This window comes from Scaptodrosophila lebanonensis, unplaced genomic scaffold, assembly GCF_003285725.1.
Source record: "Scaptodrosophila lebanonensis strain 11010-0011.00,11010-0021.00 unplaced genomic scaffold, SlebRS2 tig00000053-arrow-pilon, whole genome shotgun sequence".
In the NCBI taxonomy this organism is placed as follows: Eukaryota; Metazoa; Arthropoda; class Insecta; order Diptera; family Drosophilidae; genus Scaptodrosophila; species Scaptodrosophila lebanonensis.
In genome coordinates, this window is record NW_022060548.1 from 12580851 (window position 1) to 12603428 (window position 22578).

General features: G+C 38.3%; 3 protein-coding genes across 3 annotated transcripts; all 3 read right to left on the reverse strand.

Moving 5' to 3' along the window:
* Nucleotides 1–5518: 5518 nt before the first annotated feature.
* Nucleotides 5519–7743, reverse strand: LOC115623656 (tubulin alpha-1 chain). Its single transcript, XM_030518113.1, has 3 exons — nt 7388–7743; nt 7021–7324; nt 5519–6962 (listed from the first exon to the last, which is right to left on the reverse strand). Exons 1-3 carry the CDS (start codon nt 7611–7613, stop codon nt 6134–6136), a joined length of 1359 nt encoding a protein of 452 aa, XP_030373973.1. The 5' UTR covers nt 7614–7743; the 3' UTR covers nt 5519–6133.
* A 326-nt stretch (nt 7744–8069) lies between these two features.
* On the reverse strand, nt 8070–9605 carry LOC115623657 (SPRY domain-containing protein 7). The gene is made up of 3 exons (XM_030518114.1): nt 9395–9605; nt 8748–9338; nt 8070–8692 (listed from the first exon to the last, which is right to left on the reverse strand). The coding sequence occupies exons 1-3, from the start codon at nt 9501–9503 to the stop codon at nt 8595–8597; spliced, it is 798 nt and encodes a 265-aa protein (XP_030373974.1). The 5' UTR covers nt 9504–9605; the 3' UTR covers nt 8070–8594.
* Nucleotides 9606–9985: 380 nt separating this feature from the next.
* On the reverse strand, nt 9986–11628 carry LOC115623899 (plancitoxin-1). The gene is made up of 2 exons (XM_030518453.1): nt 11505–11628; nt 9986–11067 (listed from the first exon to the last, which is right to left on the reverse strand). Exons 1-2 carry the CDS (start codon nt 11609–11611, stop codon nt 10074–10076), a joined length of 1101 nt encoding a protein of 366 aa, XP_030374313.1. The 5' UTR covers nt 11612–11628; the 3' UTR covers nt 9986–10073.
* Between the last annotated feature and the right edge of the window lie 10950 nt (nt 11629–22578).

Consider the following 22578-nt stretch of genomic DNA (forward strand, 5'->3'; position numbering starts at 1 on the left):
AAGAGTATATTAGGTTTGCGGGAGCTGAAAAATGTAACAGGCAGAAGGAGGCGTGGCAGACCCCACAAAGTATATATATTCTTGATCAGCATGACGAGACGAGTCGATCTAGCCCTGTCTGTCTGTCCGTCTGTCCGTCTGTCCGTCTGTCCGTCTGTCCGTCCGTATGAACACCTGGATCTCAGAGACTATAAGAGATAGAGACACCAAATTTTGCACAAAGATGCGTTATGTGTGTATTCTATACGAGTTTGTTTTATTTTTTTGATTTTCCCCCCCACTTCCCCCCTATGGGGGTTTTCCCGATTTTCCATTCGTATAATCGCCTATATCTCGGAGACTATAAGACCTAGGAACACCAAATTTTAGTCCAAGATGCCTTATGTGAATACGCAGAAAATGTATATTTTGGAATTCCCCTCCCTCCCCCCTCTACCCCGCAAATCGTAACTCCCGTAATTCTTGGAATTTCGAACTAAAATTTTGGAAATACCCCCAGTTGGTTATTATGTGTCCGTATGCCAAATTTCATTATGATAGACCGATTTAACAAGAAGTTATAGCCATAAATATATTTGCTGATGCAGCGCTGCTGCAGTGCTGCTCAAGCGCTGCCCGCGGCTGTTGTTGATGTTGCTGTTTGGTTGACTGCGAAAATGCTTACACAGACAGGAATAGATGCGCATAGGCATACATACACTCACACAGACGCAATTGCTATGTAAATGTGCAATTATACACCCTTTACGTGAGTTCGAATACCGAGAGAGGTAAAATCGATCAAATTTTTTTTTTTATTTTCTTAATTTTTTTATTTTCTATAATTATTGTACACATATGTACAGAGTATTTCAAAGTCGGGACACCCGACTTTAGCTTTTTTACTTGTTTTGTTTTTGTTTGCACTCTTTTGATATTTTTATAAACAAATTGCTGTCACGCTAAAAAATGCATTTGATCTAGCCGTTGGCCACTTTAAGACACAACTATTGGCGACTGGCATTTAAGATACTTATTTGCAAATACCCTTACTGTTGGGGAGTAGTTAAATTGTTGTGAAACAAAGCGGAAGCAGGTATATTTTTAATTTGTTAAAAAATCCTAATACGTCTTTGGTTTAATAAATTAAATTGGAATCAATGAATAAATTGATTATTATTTTTGGTAAAGCAAGTTTCTAATTAACAGTCCATGTGAATGAAATATTTGTATAAACTAGGAATCAGACAAGTCAAATAATTGCCAATCTATCTCTATTTAATTAAAACGGTCTTGTACATGCTTTCTGGTTTAACGAGACTGCGTATTATTTCTGCATTTTGTTACAACTATCCTTAAAGAATACCCCTCATGGATTGTGCTGCACTGTTATCTTTATAATTTCGTTTTGTAAAGCTACAATAACTTATTGAAAACGAAAATAAACTTTTATTTAACAGAAGAAGCCACAAAAGGCACAAAAATAAAATAAGGATAAAGGATAGATGTTACTCGTATTTGTTGAAGTCTTTGAAAACAGTCTTTATTTTTCTCTCAACAAGCAGTGTTGGATTCATAATTCGTACTAAAAGCACTTGACAATTAGTCTTTTCTGAAAAGTTCAATCAGCTTTTCAGCTTTCTTTCCTTTGTAAAGCCAAATAATTTGTTCAAAAGAGCATAAAAAGAATATTTTAATAGCCAAATATTCGAACACAAAAATTCAATAACTATAACATATAGCTTTAAACCACAAAGGGCTGGCTTTTGACATGTAGCTATGAATAGTCATGATATATTTACAATAATACCTCTATGGTGTCTGGGATATCTTACAATGTTACTCCTGTCTCCTCAACACAGTTGTATGGAAATCACTCGTCATTTGTGTTTATCTTAGAGAGTACATTAGCTTCGATATTTAGTGGAAGTGGTGTTATTCTATTATGTTCCATATGATGTCATGCGTTAAGTTTGAGGCCACCGGGCAAGTCGAGATCAAAGGCTGCCAGATTGCGGCAATTGTGAGTGGCATGTGGCATGTGCTACAAATGTAGCTACTAATTTTGCATTGCTGTATTGCTAATTGAATTATTTATAAACAAAGTGCACCAGCATCAACAACAACTACAACAGCAGCTACAACAGCAACTACAACAACATGCAACGATGCTTATCCAAGTCAAGTCAGTCAGTCAAAGAGCCAAAGTGGCCTAACGATTTTACAACCATTTTTGGGCGCCCATTTGCATACGCGTCGCCATCGACATCGCCAGCGTCTGGGTCTGGGTCTATGACTCTGCATCTCTCTCTCTCTCTCTCTCTCATCCACTCTCTTTAGTTGTTGTTGTTGTTGGTGTTTTTGTTTCTTTTTGCTCTCCAAATTATGTCGTTATTTGTGCCATTTTTGGCCAGCACCGAACCCAGTGATGGCCTATGATAAATTCCATGCACTTAACCAGTCATTTGCCTGACGTTCGCTGCGTCTGTCAAGAGTATGTCAATTGGCTTGCTAATGGCTGCCATGCATCAGTCAGTCAGCCAGAGAGTGGTGTCTTTAAGTGTTCGCTAACGAGTCTTGGCGAATGCATTTATCATAAAGGCCAACACCAACTAATGCTCATCATTTACACAGGCGGCGAGCGTTTGGGGCGCTTATTTCAATAAAACCGCAAGCGACATTAGCCAATTAATTTAGCTAGTCTCGAAAAATATGAGATATAAAATGGGAAGAAAACAACACAATATACTCGTAGCAACAAAGTCTGCAATGCGCTCGAGGAAATGCAGAAATGCTAGGAAGCAGCCAAACGCAACAATTGAATAGATAATAACTCACGCCCCACCTACCCACCCACCCAACTCTGGCCACAGGCTCGTACAGTAATATTTCTTTACAGTAGACATAATCGAAAGTATTTGGATGTGAGCTGAGGAAATAAATTTCCTTCCCAAAAGAAGACCAATTTGTGTAATGAGTGTACGTCCATCTGATCGTTTGTCCGTCTGTATGAACTTCGATTACTTTATAGACATAACAGCTAGAAGGAACAACCTTGGCACGTTGTTTAATTACGTTAGTTTATAACCATTCCTTAAACCAATTTCCACTTCATCGTAAACCTTTCTAAAATATCTGAACCATTTACTTGTGGTGTGTATTATATCGATCGGTTTATTAAGTCCACTGAAAAGGAGAGAGTGGTGCTCTTAAACGACTATCTCTTGCTGGGAAATTAATTGTGGCCCCACAGCCAACTATCTCATATATCTCCCAGAGTTAATTCGCTACAAAAAGGTTCGACTGTAATACAGCCAAGAAACACAACAAGGTCTGTAACTGTTTGTTGCTGCTGCTGGAGCTGCTGGGGCTGCCGAGGCTGCCGAGGCTGCTGCATCTGCGGCGGCTGTCATATTCAAATTGCTAATATGATTGGTGTTTACAGATTAGAAAACAAATATTTCACAAATATTACCACTAATAATTTTGCCATGTAAACATGGAGTGAGGCGCACGACTGCGGCATCATGTTGCACTTGAAGTTGAGGCTAGCATTGGCTCGGGCTTATGATGATGATGAGGCTGTAAAAATGTTGCAAGTGTGGCGATAACCTTTTGACTTTGGGGCTGCCTTGCCACAGCTTGCCTCTCCCAATGCCCAAGCGATGGCAGACTCGGCTGTTTTGTGCGAGTGCAAAACTGACAAATTGAATGAATAAAAGAGCAACAAGTGGTCGCTCGCTCGCTTAGCCAAACAGACAGATGGACAGACAGATGGACAGACAGATGGACAGACAGATGGACAGACAGAGAGACACACAGACATACAGACTGACAGACCGTGCATAGTTAAACATTTTGAATGAAAACGCCAGCAGTGAAACGCTGTCCAAGAGCAGAGACCAGAAAGCAAAAAGCAAAATGCAGCGACTGTGAATGCGATCGAGACTGTGTGGACAGTGTGGACGACTGTGGTGGAGCGAGGCGTGTTTTGACTGCGCGCAGGCGCAAAAACATAAATCGAAACACTTGCTGCGTTTGCACTGAGCGCTCCCCCCACCCCCAGCCGCAGCCCCCTGTGGCAGGTTACATTTGTGTTTGGTAGGTGTTGCCGGGCTGCGCACAATGCAACGAATGGGCCAAAGACGGGGCAACCAAACGACGCACGAGTACGTCCAGGTCGCTTGGAAATGAAGTCGAAAATTGCAATTCCAAAATGCTTGCCCTCGGCTTAAGTTTGGCGTAGTTGAGCTGCGCTGTGCTGGGTTGTGTTGTGTTATGCCGTGGAGTCGTCTTTTGGTCAGTTGTGGTTTCATCATTGTGGCATCTATTGGTTGTGGTGGACGAGGCGGCCACATGTGGCCATGCATTGTGTGTCGTTTAATGCGTGGCCGCCTCGCTTGGCGCTTTTTATTAATTCACTCGAAGCTTGTTTAATTTTTTTCTTTAGTGGCTCTTTAGTTGCGGGTGCTCGCTGGCACATACTGGGCACATACTCGTAAACATAAATCGGCCCGCGGTGTCGGTACGCGCGCACATTTCCCACGGACTAGTACATAAATAAAGAAGGTCATGTTAGTCAGAAACCTAACTAGATATTCCACTACCTCTACATCTTTTGGCCTTTGCTAAAGGCTCGACTTCTAACTGTCAGATACCGAAACTCTCCACGCAGACAAAAATTGCTTTATTAGCTAAATAAACCAATTTTCGCACAACTCTAACAACTTCATTTGGTGGAGCCTTGAAGGCGTCATTCCCATTTGCCATTTCGCATTTCCTTTAGCTCATTAACACTTTGTTGCTGTGGTTGTTGTTGTTTTTGTGCCTTCAGTTGGTTGGTGGAACACACGCAGCGTTTCTCACGCTGCCCCAACACAGAGCGTATAAAATTTAAGATTAGCAAGACAAAAGAATTGCAGAAGGGTCCATTAATGATAATGCTCACAAAAATAATAAGAACTTCGAGGGAAGCAACGGAAAGGATGCAGCAAACCAACAAACTGATAAGCTAAGATATGTCGACGAAGGGAGGGGGAGGGCGGCGCATCACCAGTTGGTCCCATCGATAAACGCATGTTAAGCGTGTCTGAAAGTTGGAGATGCGATCGTGAGCGAAAACTACACCTCAGATCTGTAAGTGCACTTCCAAACTGTCTTACAAAATTGTAGATCATCGTTTGAAGAGGGAGCTGAAGAGAATCTTTGACGGATAGGATTGCCACGAAAATGTCATTTGTTGGAAAAGAATGAAATGTACACTATTTATCTGACTAAAGCAAAGTTTCTTTATTTCAATTATTTTGAACTATTGGTTTGAGAGGACAATCCTGGCACGGAAACCATCTCGGTAATACTCAGCTATAAACGAGGTGAGATGAGGTTAGGATCCAAAGACTCCCTAGCTTGTCTAAGTAAAGATCTGCATAGCTCTTTCCTTAACGATGATCAACATCAGTTTAAACAGACTCAGCTGTTACTGTGTATTATGTGTATCCCTTCATATTATAATCCCTCCCTAAAGCTTAAAGAGTTTCGATGGATTACTATTGATTTTTTAATGATTTTTCAGATATTACTACTTGGTCCTCTTGTTAAAGGCTCTCCTTGTCTCGGGCACTTTCGTTTGAATAATCGCAACCGCTTTTTCAATTCTTCGCAATCACGCATTACTTCATGCAACCATCATTAAGTTTGAGAGGATCTTGTCCTGTAACTGCCTTTTGGCATCGCGATAAGCGCGACTTTTGCCTCGGTACGTGCTAAACCCTTGACTGTGATCATTTTAATTATAGGCTTCAGTGAAGCGACGCTGGTTGGGGTCAAGCAACGAAAATTGCCGGCTCTCGGTCTGCACGATGTGCGGGAGATGCCGATGTTTGTTTTTGCGAGCCATAAATACTTAATTTGGACATCGCGTCACATAGTGGGAAGTTGTTTTGAGCGCAGGGCCCCTAAGCGGTTACTTATGGGATGATGAAGTCATTTCGAGCGCAATTGCTGCAATTACCGAACAAATCGATTTTGCATTTTATTCAAAGTGATCCCGAAAAAGAAACTGTAATGTGGCCAGGTGGATGAAGGTTGCGAAAACATGATGATGCATACAACACGCTATAGCTATGTATGTATAGCTATGGGTTACAATTCTCTCTCAGTCGCCTTCGTTATCCGAGCCCTGGCGCGTGGCGTCGCCGGAGGCATCCACCTCAAGATAATCATGTACCAGCTGACATATATTCTCGGACGCCTCGCTGAAGTTGCCCTCCTCGAGACCCTCGCCCACATAGTGATAGACGAAGGCGCGCCTCTGGTACAGCTTGTCGAACTTGTTGACCAGACGACACCAGGCGATGCGTATGTTGGTATTGTTCGAGATGGCGACGCAGGCGCGACTTGTGGGCGCCAGATCGCCGCTGGGCACGTACACCGGCGGCATGTGGGACACGCCTATTTTGAAGCCTGTCGGCGACCAATCGACGAAACGAAAGGCCTTGGCCCGTCTGATACTCTCCAGTGCCGTGTTGATCTCGTTCGGTGCAATTTCGCCGCGATAGAGCAACACGCAGGCCATGTACTTGCCGTGTGCGGGATTGCAGCGCACCATTTGATTGCTCATTTGGAAACACTGGCCGGTCAACTGGGCCGTCGACATATTGACGTACATGGAGTGTGTGATGGGTACGAGGGGCGCGTAATTGATGAGCGGGTAGTGGATGCGTGGATAGGGCACCAGGTTTGTTTGCAGCTCCTGGAAGCTAACATTTGGATGGCCCGAGAAGCGCTGCGTGGCGGTGAAGCCGGACACCACTTGACCGATAATACGATTCAGATTTGTATAGGTGGGCGCAGGTACATTCAGAGTATTGGCGCAAATATCGTACAACGCTTCGTTATCCACAATAAACGAGACATCGGCGCAGTCCATCGAGAAGTGCGTGGCTAGCAGTGCATTGTAGGGCTCCACAATTACCGGTGAAATGCTGAACATTAAAGTATTAGCTTCTGGAGTAGCCCAGAAAATGGTGAAAATATACATACGAGGGCGAGGGGTAGACGAGAAACTCAATGACCGTAATCTTGCGTCCAAATTCCTCCACTAGCTTTTCCATAATGCGAGTCCCCAAGCCGGAACCAGTGCCCCCGCCTATAGCCCGAATGACGAGAAAGCCGCGCAGACTGCGACAGCGATCGGCCACGCGGCGTATGGCATTCATGGCCCGCTCCAGCAGCTCACTGGCCATCAGGTTATAGCCGCGAGCAAAATTACTGCCACTATCGTCCTTGCCAGATATTAGAGTGTCCGGGTGGAAGAGATTACGATACGCACCCGTGCGTATCTCATCTGTAAGTTGGTGGATAGTTGGTTTAAATTTCAGTGACTTCCACTGTTGCTCTAACCACCCACCTATAACTGTCGGTTCCGTGTCAATCATTACGAGACGCGGCTGCACGCACGATTGCTGACTCGTGAACTCAAAGAACGTGAGGAAGGAGTCATCGCAGGGCTTCTGCATAAGTCTGCCGTCCGCCAGTATGCCATGTTCGAGGCAATACAACTCCCAGCAAGCATTTGCTATCTGTACACCCGCCTGGCCAATGTGAATCTGTATGATCTCGCCTCTCCCGGCCATGTAGCGCCGGCCTTGGCTTGCTCAACGAACACTGCACGGCAGCAGTTCGACATCTACGTGGATGTGCTTTTCCACTTACAATTTTTGGTATTAATGCCGAAAGTTAAATATATATATATACATACAGAAAGTTCAATCAATTTTGTTCATATATTTTTGAAATATTACAGCAAACGCCATTTTTTGTATGCTTGTTTGTTGACAGATTAACAATTCTTATTTGGGGCCAGCTATAAAGTTTGTCTTCTATATGGTCTTTTATCGGTTAATTACGTAGACACTTTACAAACATCAATTATTGTCCGTAAACGGATTATGTCGTCAGTTTTGCAAGCGTTAGATACAGTTCAATATACATAGATACAATTGCGTTTTAGTGCATAAATACGTAGTATAAATATAATGAAAATGAAGTGCCAAACAGCTGTAAATAAATATACATATAAATACAATATAATATTCCGGCACACTTGCAATTATTTTTACCAAACCTAAATGGAGAAAAAGTGCAATTAATTGTCCTAACTATGCTCACAAATGGGTGCGATAAGTACTTATATCTTTTTCATCTAGATATCTTGCAGTGTAGGGAGCATTTTCTAAATCTATATGTAGATTTAAAAAGTAATTTCTTTTCAAGCTAAAATGTAGTTTATTCAATAACTTTGGTTAGTTTGTTGCCGTTAGTGCTGTATGAATAGGAATGTAAGACACTAAGCATATAAGATCTGTGCTTTGATAATCTACTTGGAAATACTTTTGAATGTGTATAATACAAAGCAGTCGCGAATTCAGTTAAATTTCTCATAAATAATTTACAAACATATCGTATTGTATATAAAGAGATGTATACACGGAAAACCCTTTATCTCCTTACCCTTACACAAAAAATACTTTTGGGATGCCGGACTAGAAATGTTTCGATATTTGTTTACTTTAAAACCTATTACGAGGAACGCTTTACGTGTGTCTATCTGGGCTTTAGAGCAAGGATTGTTCTAGCAATATGCGTTCGAAACCTGATGGTGGGCCGTATGTGAAATTGTCTAGAATAATGTCCAAAATGGCGCCATTTCCAACTGCAAAGAGCAAAAGGTAAGCCTCAAACAGGCAATAGGACTTTCAATTTCTTACCGTAAATAACTGGAAACACAGCGGCGCCTTTCACATTTCTGAACGGCACCTCCAGGTTCTTGCCATTGAAATAGAAATTCAATTCGACATGATCGAAGGCCACGCCCACAATGTCGCCCTCGTCGGGAAAGCTGCGCTGTGGTGCCGATAGGAGAGCATCACTGAGGTCGCCAGATTCAGGCGCTGGATTGCTGCTGCCGGTGGTCATCAATAGGTCCTCCTGTAGATCCTCTATGGCAATAAGACCGGCTGCAGCCGCAGCACTATTGTTCAGAATACCATTGGCGCTGGTGGTAATGGCTGATGTTGATTTACCGGCCGGCGGTTGCGTGCAGGGTGCCACCACTGGACGATGCTCCTCATCATTGTGGCGTGTGGCATTGTCCGACGACAGACACCAGGACTCCCGGTCGCTGCCTCCTACTTTGTGCGCTAAATCAGCCTGACGCGTGGCCAGACCAATGGACCAGCTACCGCTCTGTTGGATTTTCACCTCGAAATATGATTTCGATTGCACTAAAGGTGCGGTGGCTAGTACCCCACCGGTGCCGGTGACCCGCAGTTGATTCGACAGCAATATAACGTCGGGTCCTGCAGATTTAAGGTGATTTTGAATCAGTCTGCTAGCTGCTCTCTGCCAGACTTACCCATATGCGCAGCGTCCAAGTGGATTTCGGGCTCTCGGTGACGATTTGCCGCCATTGTGGGCTTACGCAGCTGCCCGCCATTAAGGCAGGTGCGTAGGCAGCAAAACATAATGAGGCCGAAAATTTGGAATGTCTTGGGATTGTGAAGAATTCGCTAGGCTTTGATTTTTCGTCCTAGTCGCGTTGTCTAATCTCCTTCTTCTGGTTTGTGGCCTTCGCTGTGTTCGCAAAACAGCTGTTCATTTGCCTCGCCAGAAGAATCCGCTATGCGCAGTGACGCCATCTTGTTGCAGCACAATGAGCGCTAGGTGGCGTTTATATAAATTTTGCGGTAAATTTTGAAAAGTATCTGTAAGATATATTTGCCATTTGAGAATATGTTGAAAAATATCAAGTTGCGAAATATAGGTTGATTTGTAAATGCCCGAATTATCATCTGAAGAGCAACACAAGTTTTTACAAACTCTCTCTCGGATCAGAAAATACTAATAACATGCATCTTTTTTATAAAGTATATCTATAGGATTCACCAATTTAAATAGAGAGCTAAATAAGTTAATTTACTATTTTTAATAGTAATATTTAGTAATATTTAATATTTTTACTATTTATTATTGATGTAATCGTTTATTATTCATTAAATTCGCATTCAGAACTCTATTTTCGGTAGATTTATAATTCAATTACATTTGTCATAGTTAGCGACAAGTTTGCGATATAGGCCGGCTATTGTTGAGCTCTTGTGGCAAACAGTGCCTCCACCGCGTTTTAGTTGAGTCTGCTGGCGATTAATGTCTCCAACACAGGTCCAATCCGTCCCACCAATACGCCAACGATGCACCTTTATGCCCTTCTCTTCCGAGACGGCCCATTTGGAGTGATCGTGTGTGGTCTTGAAGTCCACAGAAAGCTCTGGACTTGAAATTTCCTCCACATTGTAGACTTTGTCGGAGGCACTGCAACTGTTGGGCAAATTTCCAGCACCATCCCGCCAAGCCTCCACGAAAAGATTCACATCCAACGCCGGGGCCACAACATCTGCATAGAGCTCCACATTGGCACGAGGACTCTTGCCAAATACACGAAACTCTTTGCCTCCCAAGGTCTGCAGCTCGATATCCTTCTGATATGGTTCCTGTGTGCGCCATTGATGGCGGAGAGCTCGTTCCAGGCTGGGGAACTGCTCATCGGCCGTGTGGTGGAAGGGATTGCGTTCGTAATAGAAGTGCGGCTCATTATAGACCAGTATCTCTCCCACTTTCTCCACACCCGCCGCATCAAGTGTTAGGCAAAGAAAACTTTGCGCATACTGTTCGCCACTTGTGGGATAACTGTACTCGGGTATTGTGGGAAACTTGGGCACCGAATGGACCAGCCATACACCTGTCTGTCCATCAGTCGCCACTACACCCTTCGCATGACCACCCGTCACGGAAACGGTGCCATTGGGGAATTCGTCATTGTAGGCGGCCAGTAGAACGTTACGCTCGTCGCGGAAGAGGGGGCTCAGAGTGCGGGCTGTTAGGGAGTCGGGATCTCCAATGCGTCGCCCGGATAGCTGCCAGTTGTCATAGCTGCCGCTGGTCACATAAAGGTAGCGCAAACCCGAAATATCCTGTCCACCTGCACCGCTGGCCAAATTAAAGTGCTTGGGCAGCTTATAAATGTACCACCTGAAAAAAGGAAGGCAAACCACAAATAATCGCAGAGTTTGTTCAGATGTCGAAGCTTGTAGCTGAATTATAAACAAGCAGCAACTCATACATTGATAGAGCGGAGAAGACGAACGTATCATTAAAACAATCGACCGATTTGGAATACCTATCTGGGAATAGACAAACTACAGTATGCGACTATAATTAACTTCAAAACTTTCAACTTGAAATATTCTAGTCAGTTCTTCCAGAGATTGAGTTCCATTTCACCTTCACAATCTTTAGCTTCATGCGATTTATATTATAGTTTAATGTTGGGTCTTTGTTTGGACTTATTTATAGACCTTTCTCAGTCTCTTCTGCCTCCCACCTCTTCTCTTGTTAAGAAACAAACTGATAACACATTTGGGTCCACTTCAAATAGTTGCCCCTCCCTAATATATACTATAACTTACCAATCTACATCATTGCCTTGCTCATCCTTGCAGGACACCTTGTTGGCGGACTGTGCTTGAGCTCCTCCAACAGCTAGCAAGATGGGAAAAATGAAGATCCAGCGCATTATACAACTGTTGCCTCTCTCGGCCGCACTTCAACTGTTTCGAGTGCGTACTTTGCTCATTAGGCGTTGTCGCAGCATCGCTAGAGCATACAGGGTGTCTAAAACCGACTTAAATACTCTTGCCATTGATGTACAGGTAGACAATCAAAGCCTCAGGTAGCGACTGACACAGACACTCTCTACTGTGTGTAGGGTTTGGTTCTAATGCGAGGGTAAATATTTGTAAGAGAGACCCGTTTTTGCACGCCGAGCTCAGGTTTCACATTGTTAATCAGCTTCAAGTAAGATCTCAAATATATGTGTATAAGTACACATAATATATATGAACGAGGAAAGGTATATATATACGCAGTATAGCTGATTAGCAAACAATTTTGTTGAACTGTTTTTCACGTAGAAGCTACGGAATTTTTAGAGTCCCAGTTTTTGGCTTTATTGAATACATAAATCCAGATGGAAATACTTGTGTCTATCCTTTCGATTGAATTCAAGTTAAATTTCTCTTCTTAAAGTGACGCACATTTTAAAATGTATAGAAATTTCGAGCCGCCTTTTTGTTATCAGTGCAGTTTTCTCTCATGCTGTAAGCGCTTCAACCGACCCTCGTAGTCGCAATTAATAATAAAATATAGCACATCGCTCATCCGATTTCAGGAAAGCCATGAACGTTGGCGAGGGGAGAGGAGGGGAGGGGTTTTCAAACAGAATAAAAGAAACGCTTTGCTTGTTACAATTACACAAAACAATTGTTAAAGTTTTTATTTATTATTTGTATTGTTATTATTATTATTTGTTGTTGTTCTTGTTGTGGTTGTTATTATTGCACCCGCCCTGCCCAAACGGCCAACCCTACGGGCCTCTTGTAAGTACTATATAAAGTGGCGCCTACGCTGTGCTGCGCTGCCTGCTGCGACGCCTACTGCGCTGCTTCTCTGCGGCAAATATTATCAAATGTTGTATTAAATTTATTTGTTTTTGTTTGTATTTTTTTTGGAATTTTTTTCATATGTTTTATTTGTTGTTGTAGTACAATAATAAGTTGTGTCTGATATTATGTAATTGAAATAATTTTGCGTGTTTAATATTTCACTTGTTGTTCGCTGGTTGTTGTTGTTGTTGTTCCTTACATTCGTAATGATCTGAAATATATTCACGACTTCTATTTGTTTTTGTTTTTTGTTTGTTTTTGACGCTTCGTCTGCGTTATTGTTAATTAATTTGCTTTTTTTTTCTTTAGTGTTCAGCTGGTCTTGGTTTTCTAAAATGCCAATCTCTTGTTGTTGGTGTTGTGGTTTTTGTTGTTCTTTGCTATAGCTTTACCGTAAATTTTTTGTTTCGTATGCAACAATACATTTAAACTCACAATACAATATTTTCGCTAAATATTTATGTATTAATTGTTTTTTGTTTTTTTTTTTTTGGTTGTTTTCATTTACTTTTCTTTTATAATATAGCAGTTAATAATTTATTAATATATTGTATGTTTTTGTTTGTTTTGTTTTTTCTTTTCCCAAATATATATAAAGAACAAGGCTGATATTTATATTATATATATGTATATATATATCTATAGATGTATATATATATACGTTTTGTTTCCGTTTCATAATAAGTTCATAATAATATTTAGCTATTTTTTTCTTAGCTTGCGCTCTTTTTTTTGTTGTTGTTGAAAATCAATTTTTTTTTACAATATTAGCAAAACTTGTTCAATTTGTTTGAAAATGAAACGTTCGTTAAAACATTTTGTGTTCGAATAAATGAGCCTCAAAATACATATTTGCAATTTGTTGTAGTTTGCTTAAAATTGTTGCTTTTATTGATTTAATTAGCTTGTTAATTGTAATGATAAAAGTTTCCTCAAAACGTTACGCAAATAAACGCCACAACACGCCCATTTCGTCACTTCGAGAGCGCTTTAAATATGCTGTTAAAAATTACATTTTTATATTTGGTTTTACTTTCATTATTCATATAATTTCTATGCTGAAAATTGCTGCGCATAATTTGTTGCTGCTTTCATATAATTAAATATAATACATACTATATTTTCTTGTTTAATCGGGCACGAGTTTGATATGTTTTGAATTTTTTCATTAATCATTTCACGACGCCTACACATCCTTCGCATCCTCCTCCTATCCATTGATATTGCCAATAATAAATATCAATTTTCACTACTTATATGGCTATATAGATGTCTGCATTTATGTGTGTGTACATATATATATATTTCATAATGCCAACTTGCTTTTCCTTGTCTGTGAAATGTTATAAACAAATTTACAGCATGTCTATTTACTTTTTAGTACGCATCTGTAGTTGTAGTTTTTCTCGACTTATCTTAATATACACACATATATACCGATCTCCGACTGCTCAATGCTTATGTGTACTTGTATATATGTGTATGTGTATATTATATATATATGCATGTATATATGTATTTGTATAAGTTTGCAAAAATTTTCACTAATTTAAAATTCGTTTCTTTAAGGTTTATGCGTACTTTTGCCTTTCATCGTGACCTCATTGTTGTATAAGTTGGAAATGGAAATGAAATTGAAAAAGAAAAGAAGTGTTCTTGTGGGACTTTTGTTTAACGAACAAATTACATTTATTAATACATTCAATTGAAAATGCTAGAGTAAACGCTACACATAAAACGCAACTAAATAATGTGGGGCACATAAGTATATAAATTACTTAAACATTAGTAATAAAATGTTTCATAAGTTTTTTTTTAATTTAGTTTAATAAGGGGTAGGCAAACATAAGGCAATCAAAGTTGGATGAAAAAATGTACATCAAAACGTAAAAAACGTATGTTAGTAGAAATACAACGCTTCTCTATATATTTATAAATATTTACTCGTATGTATATGTAGGTTTATGGGAAGAGTCCAAATGAAGCAGACCCATAAAGGTGACAAGTGTGGGATTAGAAATGAACAAATATTAAAGAATTTGCACACACATTCATCTGCGAGCTCTACAATTTGTTTCATTCAAGTTCCGAATCTTTTCACATAATCGTTAACTCGTCAATTTCATATTTCTGTTTCATTTGAACTCTTCCTATGTGTATATATATATATATATATATATATATATATATATATATATATATATATATATATATATATATATATATATATAGTATATATGCCAGTACTTAGTATGCATATACTATGTATTTTTGTAATGTATAATACTCTATAACTATGCAATTTATAACTAATTGCCCCAAATATGGGCTGCTTGCTGTCTTTTCATTGTTATTAGAATTGTTCAAATATGATTTTTTGTTGTTGTTGTTTTTTTTTTGTTTTTGGTAACTGCTTTGCCTTTTTTACGCTTACATCTTTAAAAATTCAGAAAACCACTTCAAAACATATCGCCTAATATTTTGCATTGTTGTAAAATGTATCCTCATCGTTTGCTTTATCGTAAAACTCTTCCTTTTGCTGATATGTATCTGTTGTTGTTGTTGTAGTGTTTGTTTCAAAAATGTATTTATATATATATGTTGTATGTATAATATATATTCATATAATGTTCCCATAATTCATATTGTTTAGTTTAGTTTTTAGTTTATTCATCGTTTATAAACTAATTTTCCATTTACTTAATGCCTTAGATATTCGCAATGCAAGTCCTTGCACTCCTTGCTCTCTAAGTATGTATAGTATGTATTTAAAATGTATGTATGTGTATGAGTTGGGCAAAAAAAGGCGCACTTTAAAGTATACGAAATGTAGATCTAATGGATAAAACACGCATGAATAATGTGAATACATAAGCGCAACGGCAGTTATACTTATATAGTATCTGTTGTATGTTGGGTCTAGGATAGACCACGCCTCTTTTCTTTGTCTTTGTCAGTGCACGGCATGTTGTCTTTTAAGCTATGTTTTCACCATATTTGAAGCAAATACGAGTACTGTATGCGATGATTATAAAAAATGTGTTTGTGTTTGAACTCAATCGAAATTATTGAAATTTTGAAATACAGCTTATGCTCTGAATGGTTTGTTTTGTTGCGATTTGGAAATGCGAGCGCGTCGGTTGTTTCTTTTCTGTGTTGTTATATTATGTATTTATATTTCGAAATTGCACGAATTTCTCGCACACACACACACACGCACACACATACGCGCGCATGTCTTACAGTCAAAGCTTATGATGGGAACTTAATTGTTATGCATTTTCATTGCTTTTCTTTTGTTGCATCATTTGCACAGAAACGATGTTGTGCCACCCCTCAATGCTTCCCAACCCTTAGCGCTAAAAATTAGTTTCGAAAATATTTGTTAGGCATAGCTTCTATATATTTTTCGTTTTTGGTAAATTGTATATTTAATAATTGTTATATTATGTATATTATTTACTCTTAGCTTTAGTTGTAAATATTTTTGTTTTGTAGTTGTTTAAAAGGCGCAATTTAATGATATGCATTAGTACAATATAATTTGTCTTTTACTTTATTCTTAGACCTTTTACTAACACTAACACCTTGCTGTATTCGCCGCTGCGCGCATGTGTGTGCAGTTCACTAAATTTATTTAATTTATTGATAATGTTTTATTGCTGAGAAAGAGCGACCAACGCGCCATCTCGTATTGTGTATGCATGTATGCATGTATGTATGATGGATGAGGCAGAAAGTAGGCAAGAGAAGAGCAGAGAACAGAATTGAAAGTAAGAAATGTAATTGGACGGAATATGCTTTTACATTTGACTAAAGTTAAGAGAAATGATATTATCATATAAAACTACATATACTTGTAGTATTTAAAATAGAAAAAAATGATTTAAGGGCAATGCTATTTACCAATTATTATTGCTATTTATAACATATAGTTTTCATGAAAGAGGGTCAGGGGCCTCACGAAATGGTTAAGCATGGACAAACAGTCCGTAAATGATTAACAACTCTGAAGATATTAGATTAAACGAACCATTTACTAAGACAATGTTTCCCTCAACAGCTGAAGACTGTTTCACGTCCAGCATACTTTTCCATTCCGCTTTTGCCTGCTGACATTCTTTTCGTTAATTTTTTTGTCCATTTAGTTTTTTGTTTTGTTTTTTCTTTTGTTATTTGTTTTTCAAATATGCCTTTGGTATGTCTAGTTGTTTACTTTAAACTAAGCTTGCTTTTAAATAAGTGTTGCTTTTGTTTTATTTAACAAATGATGTAGTTGTAATAATTGTTAATTGTTATTTAGTAGTAAGGACAACTTTGGTAAATTTAAAAAATACATTTATGCATGCTTAAAGTTTGAACAATGCTGAGAAACTGCAACCAATAAATAAAATACAAATACATATACAAATCTATGTGTATAGTATATATTTATAAATATATCGATCCATTTGTAAAAGTTTAAATAAAAGCGCGCTGCTTTTGCTTCTGATGCTGCTGTTGTTGTTGTTGTTGTTGTATTTAACTACTTAAACGCCTATGCCTTGCCTTTGTTTACATATTTGTTATATTTTCCTCATAGTTGTTGTTATCTCATAATTATTATTATTAGGTTTTAGTTATTTTGTCTTTTATTTTCAACATTTTGTCAATGTTTAAGCTTGTAAGTTTAGCTTTAGCTAGAGTTTTCATTATTATGCATTTAAATGATGTTACATTTTGTTGTTGTTGCTGTTTCTGTTACTGTTGTTGTTGTTGTTGTTGTTGCTACGTAAGATGATATGTAATTGATTTTATGTACTCGTAAAAAGTGTTGCCTGCTTTTCTGCGCGCTGCCTGCACCAATGGCCGACTCCCGCCCCACTGCCCCGCCCCCAGTATTGTATCGTTGGTTGGTAGCAAGAAAATTGTGTTGATTGTTCTAGCATTTCGAAAGTTATTAGGAAAGTTGGAGAGTAGGAGTTGTTGTTCTTCTAGACATCTTTTTAGTGTTTTCGTTTTTGTTTTTGTTGTGGGATGGGCTTGGCCGGGCTCGGCAAAAATTGTTGTTTTAGTTAACAGTTTCAAGTTCGAGTGTTTAGTCTTTGCAGAAAATAACATTTTGGGCGGAAAGTTTTGAGTTTTGAGTTTAGATTTCAGAGTGTTCTTGTTGTTTTTGTTGCTGTTTGCTGTTGTTGCCACTGATCTGTGCTAGTTTAAAAATAAGTTCGAGTCTTTGCTTCAGCTGCCATTTGCATGAGCAGCGCACCTGTTTTCATGCTGCCCTCTACTTTGTGTGTCTCTTCGAATTATTAATTTTTAAATTACAAATTGCGCACAATTTCTTATAATTTGTAACAAATAGATTTTCGAAACCGGCGTTCAGTTTTTTTTTGCCTTGCTATAAATTTCACAATTTCTTGATGACGCGACCGACGTAAAAATGCGACCAGCGTCCTCGACTCGTTGTTGTTGATTTTTTTTTTTGTTTGTTACTGATTTCAAAATTGTTCTTACTAGTTATTTAATATTATGCATATTTCTTTTAATCATCGTCTTCTTTAAGTAATTCTAGAAAGAGAGCTATTTAAAGGGCACATTCGGTTAAGCTATAATTATGTTTTTCATTAATTAATATACTTAATTTCCTTTTCATTCATTTATATGATTTTAATTTTTTTTGGAATGGGAAACATTGAAATCGAGGAAATAATTTTTGTGTGATGTCATGCAAAATTTCTCAATTCCATACGTTTGAAGAACTAAAAGCTGGCTGAACAAAAAACGATCAAACAAAATCAACTGGACATACATATAAGTATAAGAAGTATATGAAAACATGAACAACAGAAAGTGTACGAACGAAATGTTATTAAAACTTTTAGCAGCTCGCTATATATATGTACTATATATATTTACTGTATGTATATATATATATATTTATATTAACTGTCAACTATTGTAGTTTAGTTCTCAGCTTCATTATCGTATTGTATATTTTACTACAATTTCTTTGTTTTACGGTTTTGTTTCTTTCTTTGTTGTTTGTTATTATTTTTAATTCACGCCTCCACATTGTTTGGTACCTAATTTTTGACTCCAAAAATTTTACTAAACTGGGTTAGGTTGCCATATAAATTATTATTTGTAATAATATATATATATATATTTTTTTTTTTGTATTTTTTTGTATTTTTTTTTCTGTTTCCGTTACAACTAAATGTCGCACTGCATGCATCCGTTACATGCGGAGACTTATGCGCTATGCTGTGCGCGCTTTTCAAACTCAAATTGGATCGCCAGTGTAGACGCAGCCCCATTGGGGCACCACTCATGCTGCAGCCATGTGGGTGGGCGCTGGCAATACGTACGAGTAGATGCCAGCGCCGGCCGCTGGTATATGATGATAGTGGTGTGGTGGTGGTTGCTGTGGTGGCTGCGTGGGGGTATTGGCGCTGCCGGGTCAGGTCGCTGTCGGCGTCATCAAGAACTGCTGCTGATGATGGTGGTGGTGATGGTGATGCAACTGGTGGTGCGGCTGGTGGTTGTGATGAAAGTGTGGCTGTTGATGTGCCACAGCTGCTGCCGCCGCTGCTGCTGCCGCTGCATGATGATGCGGCTGCTGTTGTTGGTGGTGCGCCTGCTGCTGCTGTTGTTGTTGTTGCTGCTGCTGCAGCTGTTGCATTTCACGTTCTAGTTTCTTAGTGAGTAAATCATGCCTTGATTCCATACCCGCTCCTCTGCAAGATAATCAAAACATTATATATATTAATCCCACTCTCAATCAAGTACTTTCAATGACATTGTGAAGCGATGCATCTAAGTTGGTGTCTAGATCGGGCGGTGCGTGTGGTGCAATCATTGTTAGTGGATGAACGGGCAGAAGGGAATTGGTAAAAGATACTATTATTTTATAAAAAATTGTCATTGTTGTTGAAGCTATGTATGCTCACTGAAAAAACAAATATTAATTATTTTTCTTTAATTAAGAGAATTACATAATCCATAAAATCACACCCAATTTAATCAAATAGCAAGAAGAGTGTTCAAGAATATAATAAATTTAATTTGAAAGCATTTTTATAAATTAAATTCTACAAAAATAACTACGCTTTAAAAAATAACTTCAGACTTAAAATTAAATTAAATCTTTCAGAAATCATTATTGGTCAGAGCTCAAATGCTTAAAATGGTATTAAACTATTACCATTAGCTCTTGTTCATTTCCCACTCAAAATATATATACATTGTATTTTATTTAATGGAGCAATTTAAACATTTTTCACTTGAGAATCTTTTGAATAAGTTTCTTTTTATAGATTATCGGGTTGGTATTAATAACTATTAATTCGTGCATTTAAACAATTCAAAATGGTTTCACTTTTTAAACTAAATATATTGTATAGTTTCAATATAAAAGAATTATTTAAAATGATAAAAGAGCTGAAATATTTTACTAGAATCATCAATCTTTTTCTGAGGAAATTTTGCAAAATTGTCAGCATATAACTAGGTTGGAGTGCCTGTATTTTATATATACATATACATAATACTCTATATATACATGTAAACAAATTATATACATATGTGTGCGGCCTGTTGCGTATCCTTCCAAGTGCGGCAAACATTGGTTTGCCTTACTCAGTCATTTTATGGCCGGCGTGGCATAAAAATCAAGCTTAATGTAAACAGCATGCAAAACTTTGGTACAACAAACTGACACATACTCGTATGATACACACACACTCTTACACATACACACCCCACACACACACACACACTCAATTACACTGTCCCGTTCAAACGCTCACATTTATTTCATTCGCATTACTGCCTAGACCCTCATGTCGAGCTACCATTAAATACAAGTGTAAAACTTGTGCCTGCGGCTTGTTGGTTTATTCTTTTTACGAGCGATTTTCATTATTGCCTTCCCCTCCCTCCTCTCCGTTGCTGTGCATGCTGTAAGCAATTTAAATTGATTTCCAACGAGTGAACGAGCAAACAACAACAATAACTATATAAAAACTACCCAACAGCAGGCGTAATAAAAAAAAAGTTAAGAGAATTTTCATTTACAGCAGCAGCGTGAAAATTGTTCACCGTCTAGCGGGTCGCCTGATGGCAAACTATTTGTCCGTCGACCGTTATTACGAACTGGCCCAACGGTGTTTCGAACTAGTACGTAGCACTAAGGAATGTTTCTGCTCTTCCCAGGAGAACATTAACTAGCTGCTAGCTGAACTAGTTGCTTAAAAAGAAATCCCAATTGAAAAGGATTTAAACCATATGCCAACGTTAAGTTTCCGGATTTAAAAAAAAAAAAACAGCTTTAGGTAAGGTATCCATTTGTTAGTAAAATTCTTGGTCTTCTTCTTTTCAAAATGTGACAGGAAAAGAGGTGAATGGAAAATTTTGAACAATGTTTAATTAAAAATTGGACATGAACTACTTTGGAAAGAAAACCAAAAACTGTACTATAAACTAAACATAAAGGTCTGGTGAAAGATTAGCGAAATAAGAAGGTAATACATTTTGGCAAACACTACGTTTTTAGTACAAATTATTTGCGAGTCGAGGCAAAACACTACTCTCACAGCAAACTAGTGACTCAACTTTAAAGATAAATGAAACCGCTTTGAGCTATAGAACGGGTATGCATGTGTGCATTGGAGGTGGATGTGGCAGGCGTGTGAGTTACTTTTTTGATCAGGTCTTGCTTCCCTGAATGCGGCTGCCTTTTCTTGAGAAATTGAAAAATAAATTTGTTTCTTTATTTTCTATACTATTTGTGAAACGTGCGCAGAAACACACCTAAAAACTCACGCACGCACGCTCACATACTTAACAGCGATGAAAAATTGTAACGGAAGCGGCAGTGGGTGCCGTGCCCCCATTTGTGGCAAGCGGAAGCTTCCATTTAACTAACGGATGTCTGCGCCCAGAGACTTGGAGCTTAGTTGAAGTCGCCGCATAAGTATATACGAGTACGTATATATGTGTGTGTGTATATGTGGGTGTGGGTGTGGGTGTAAGGCACGCATTGCCCCATAAAGTCAAGTGTTGTAAAGCCGCTATAACTTGCTGTTGTTGCTACTGCTGTTGATTTTGTTGTTGCTGTTGTTGTTGTTGTGGTTGCAGGTTGGGCTTAGCATCGCTAAACTTTTGTTTGTTATAATTTGTATTTAAATGTTGCCTTCCCCAACGCCATAGCTGTTGTTGTTGCTGTTACTCTGTTGAGGCATGCAGAATGTTGCGAAGGGTCTAACAATAACAATTTGCAATTTTATAAATACTTAATAGGGTATTTGGGGTTAATATACGTGTTGGGTTCATGATACATGTGTGCGTGTGTGTGCTTACGGCTCGTGTGCCTGAAAGCCTTAAATAATGCCATAAAAATAAAATAACTGGTTAAGTGTGTTGCTTAAGTAAGTTGGTAGTGCAATGTTTTGTTAAGCAAACCTTTAATTTACATACAGAGCTATGAAAGGGATTGGGAGGAAGAGCAAGAGGCAGGACAGACATTATTTTAAAACACTGTAGTTTCGGTAACTGCACTTAAATATTTTAACCTTGCTTATAGCTAAAAAGCAAACAAGCATATATGTAACTAAAATATCTAAAGCATTTGTTATGTAATGTATAAAATATACAAAGATTCTTATAAACAAAACGGCCAACATCACCAAACCAAAAAGAGCTTGACATTTTTCTGATTATAATTAAAAATACATACAAATGTAATAATACCATTCAAAAATTGGCTGTTCACTTCATTTATTAATACATTTTTAAAATCAGAAAACAATAAAGTAAGTTATAAAGTTTCAATTTCAATTTACACAAAGAAATATTTAAAATTTATATAATTTGCATGGCAAAGTATTAGTAAAGTTTTCTGTGGATTGATATATCGACTATTTGAACCAACTAAGCAAATTGGAAGTGAATCGAAGAAGACAGGTATATGGTGTAATCTTGTATTAATTAAATAAAGCGTATAATAAAAAGAGAGAGTACCGAAAATATCAATAATAACAAAGAATATTGCAGGCTC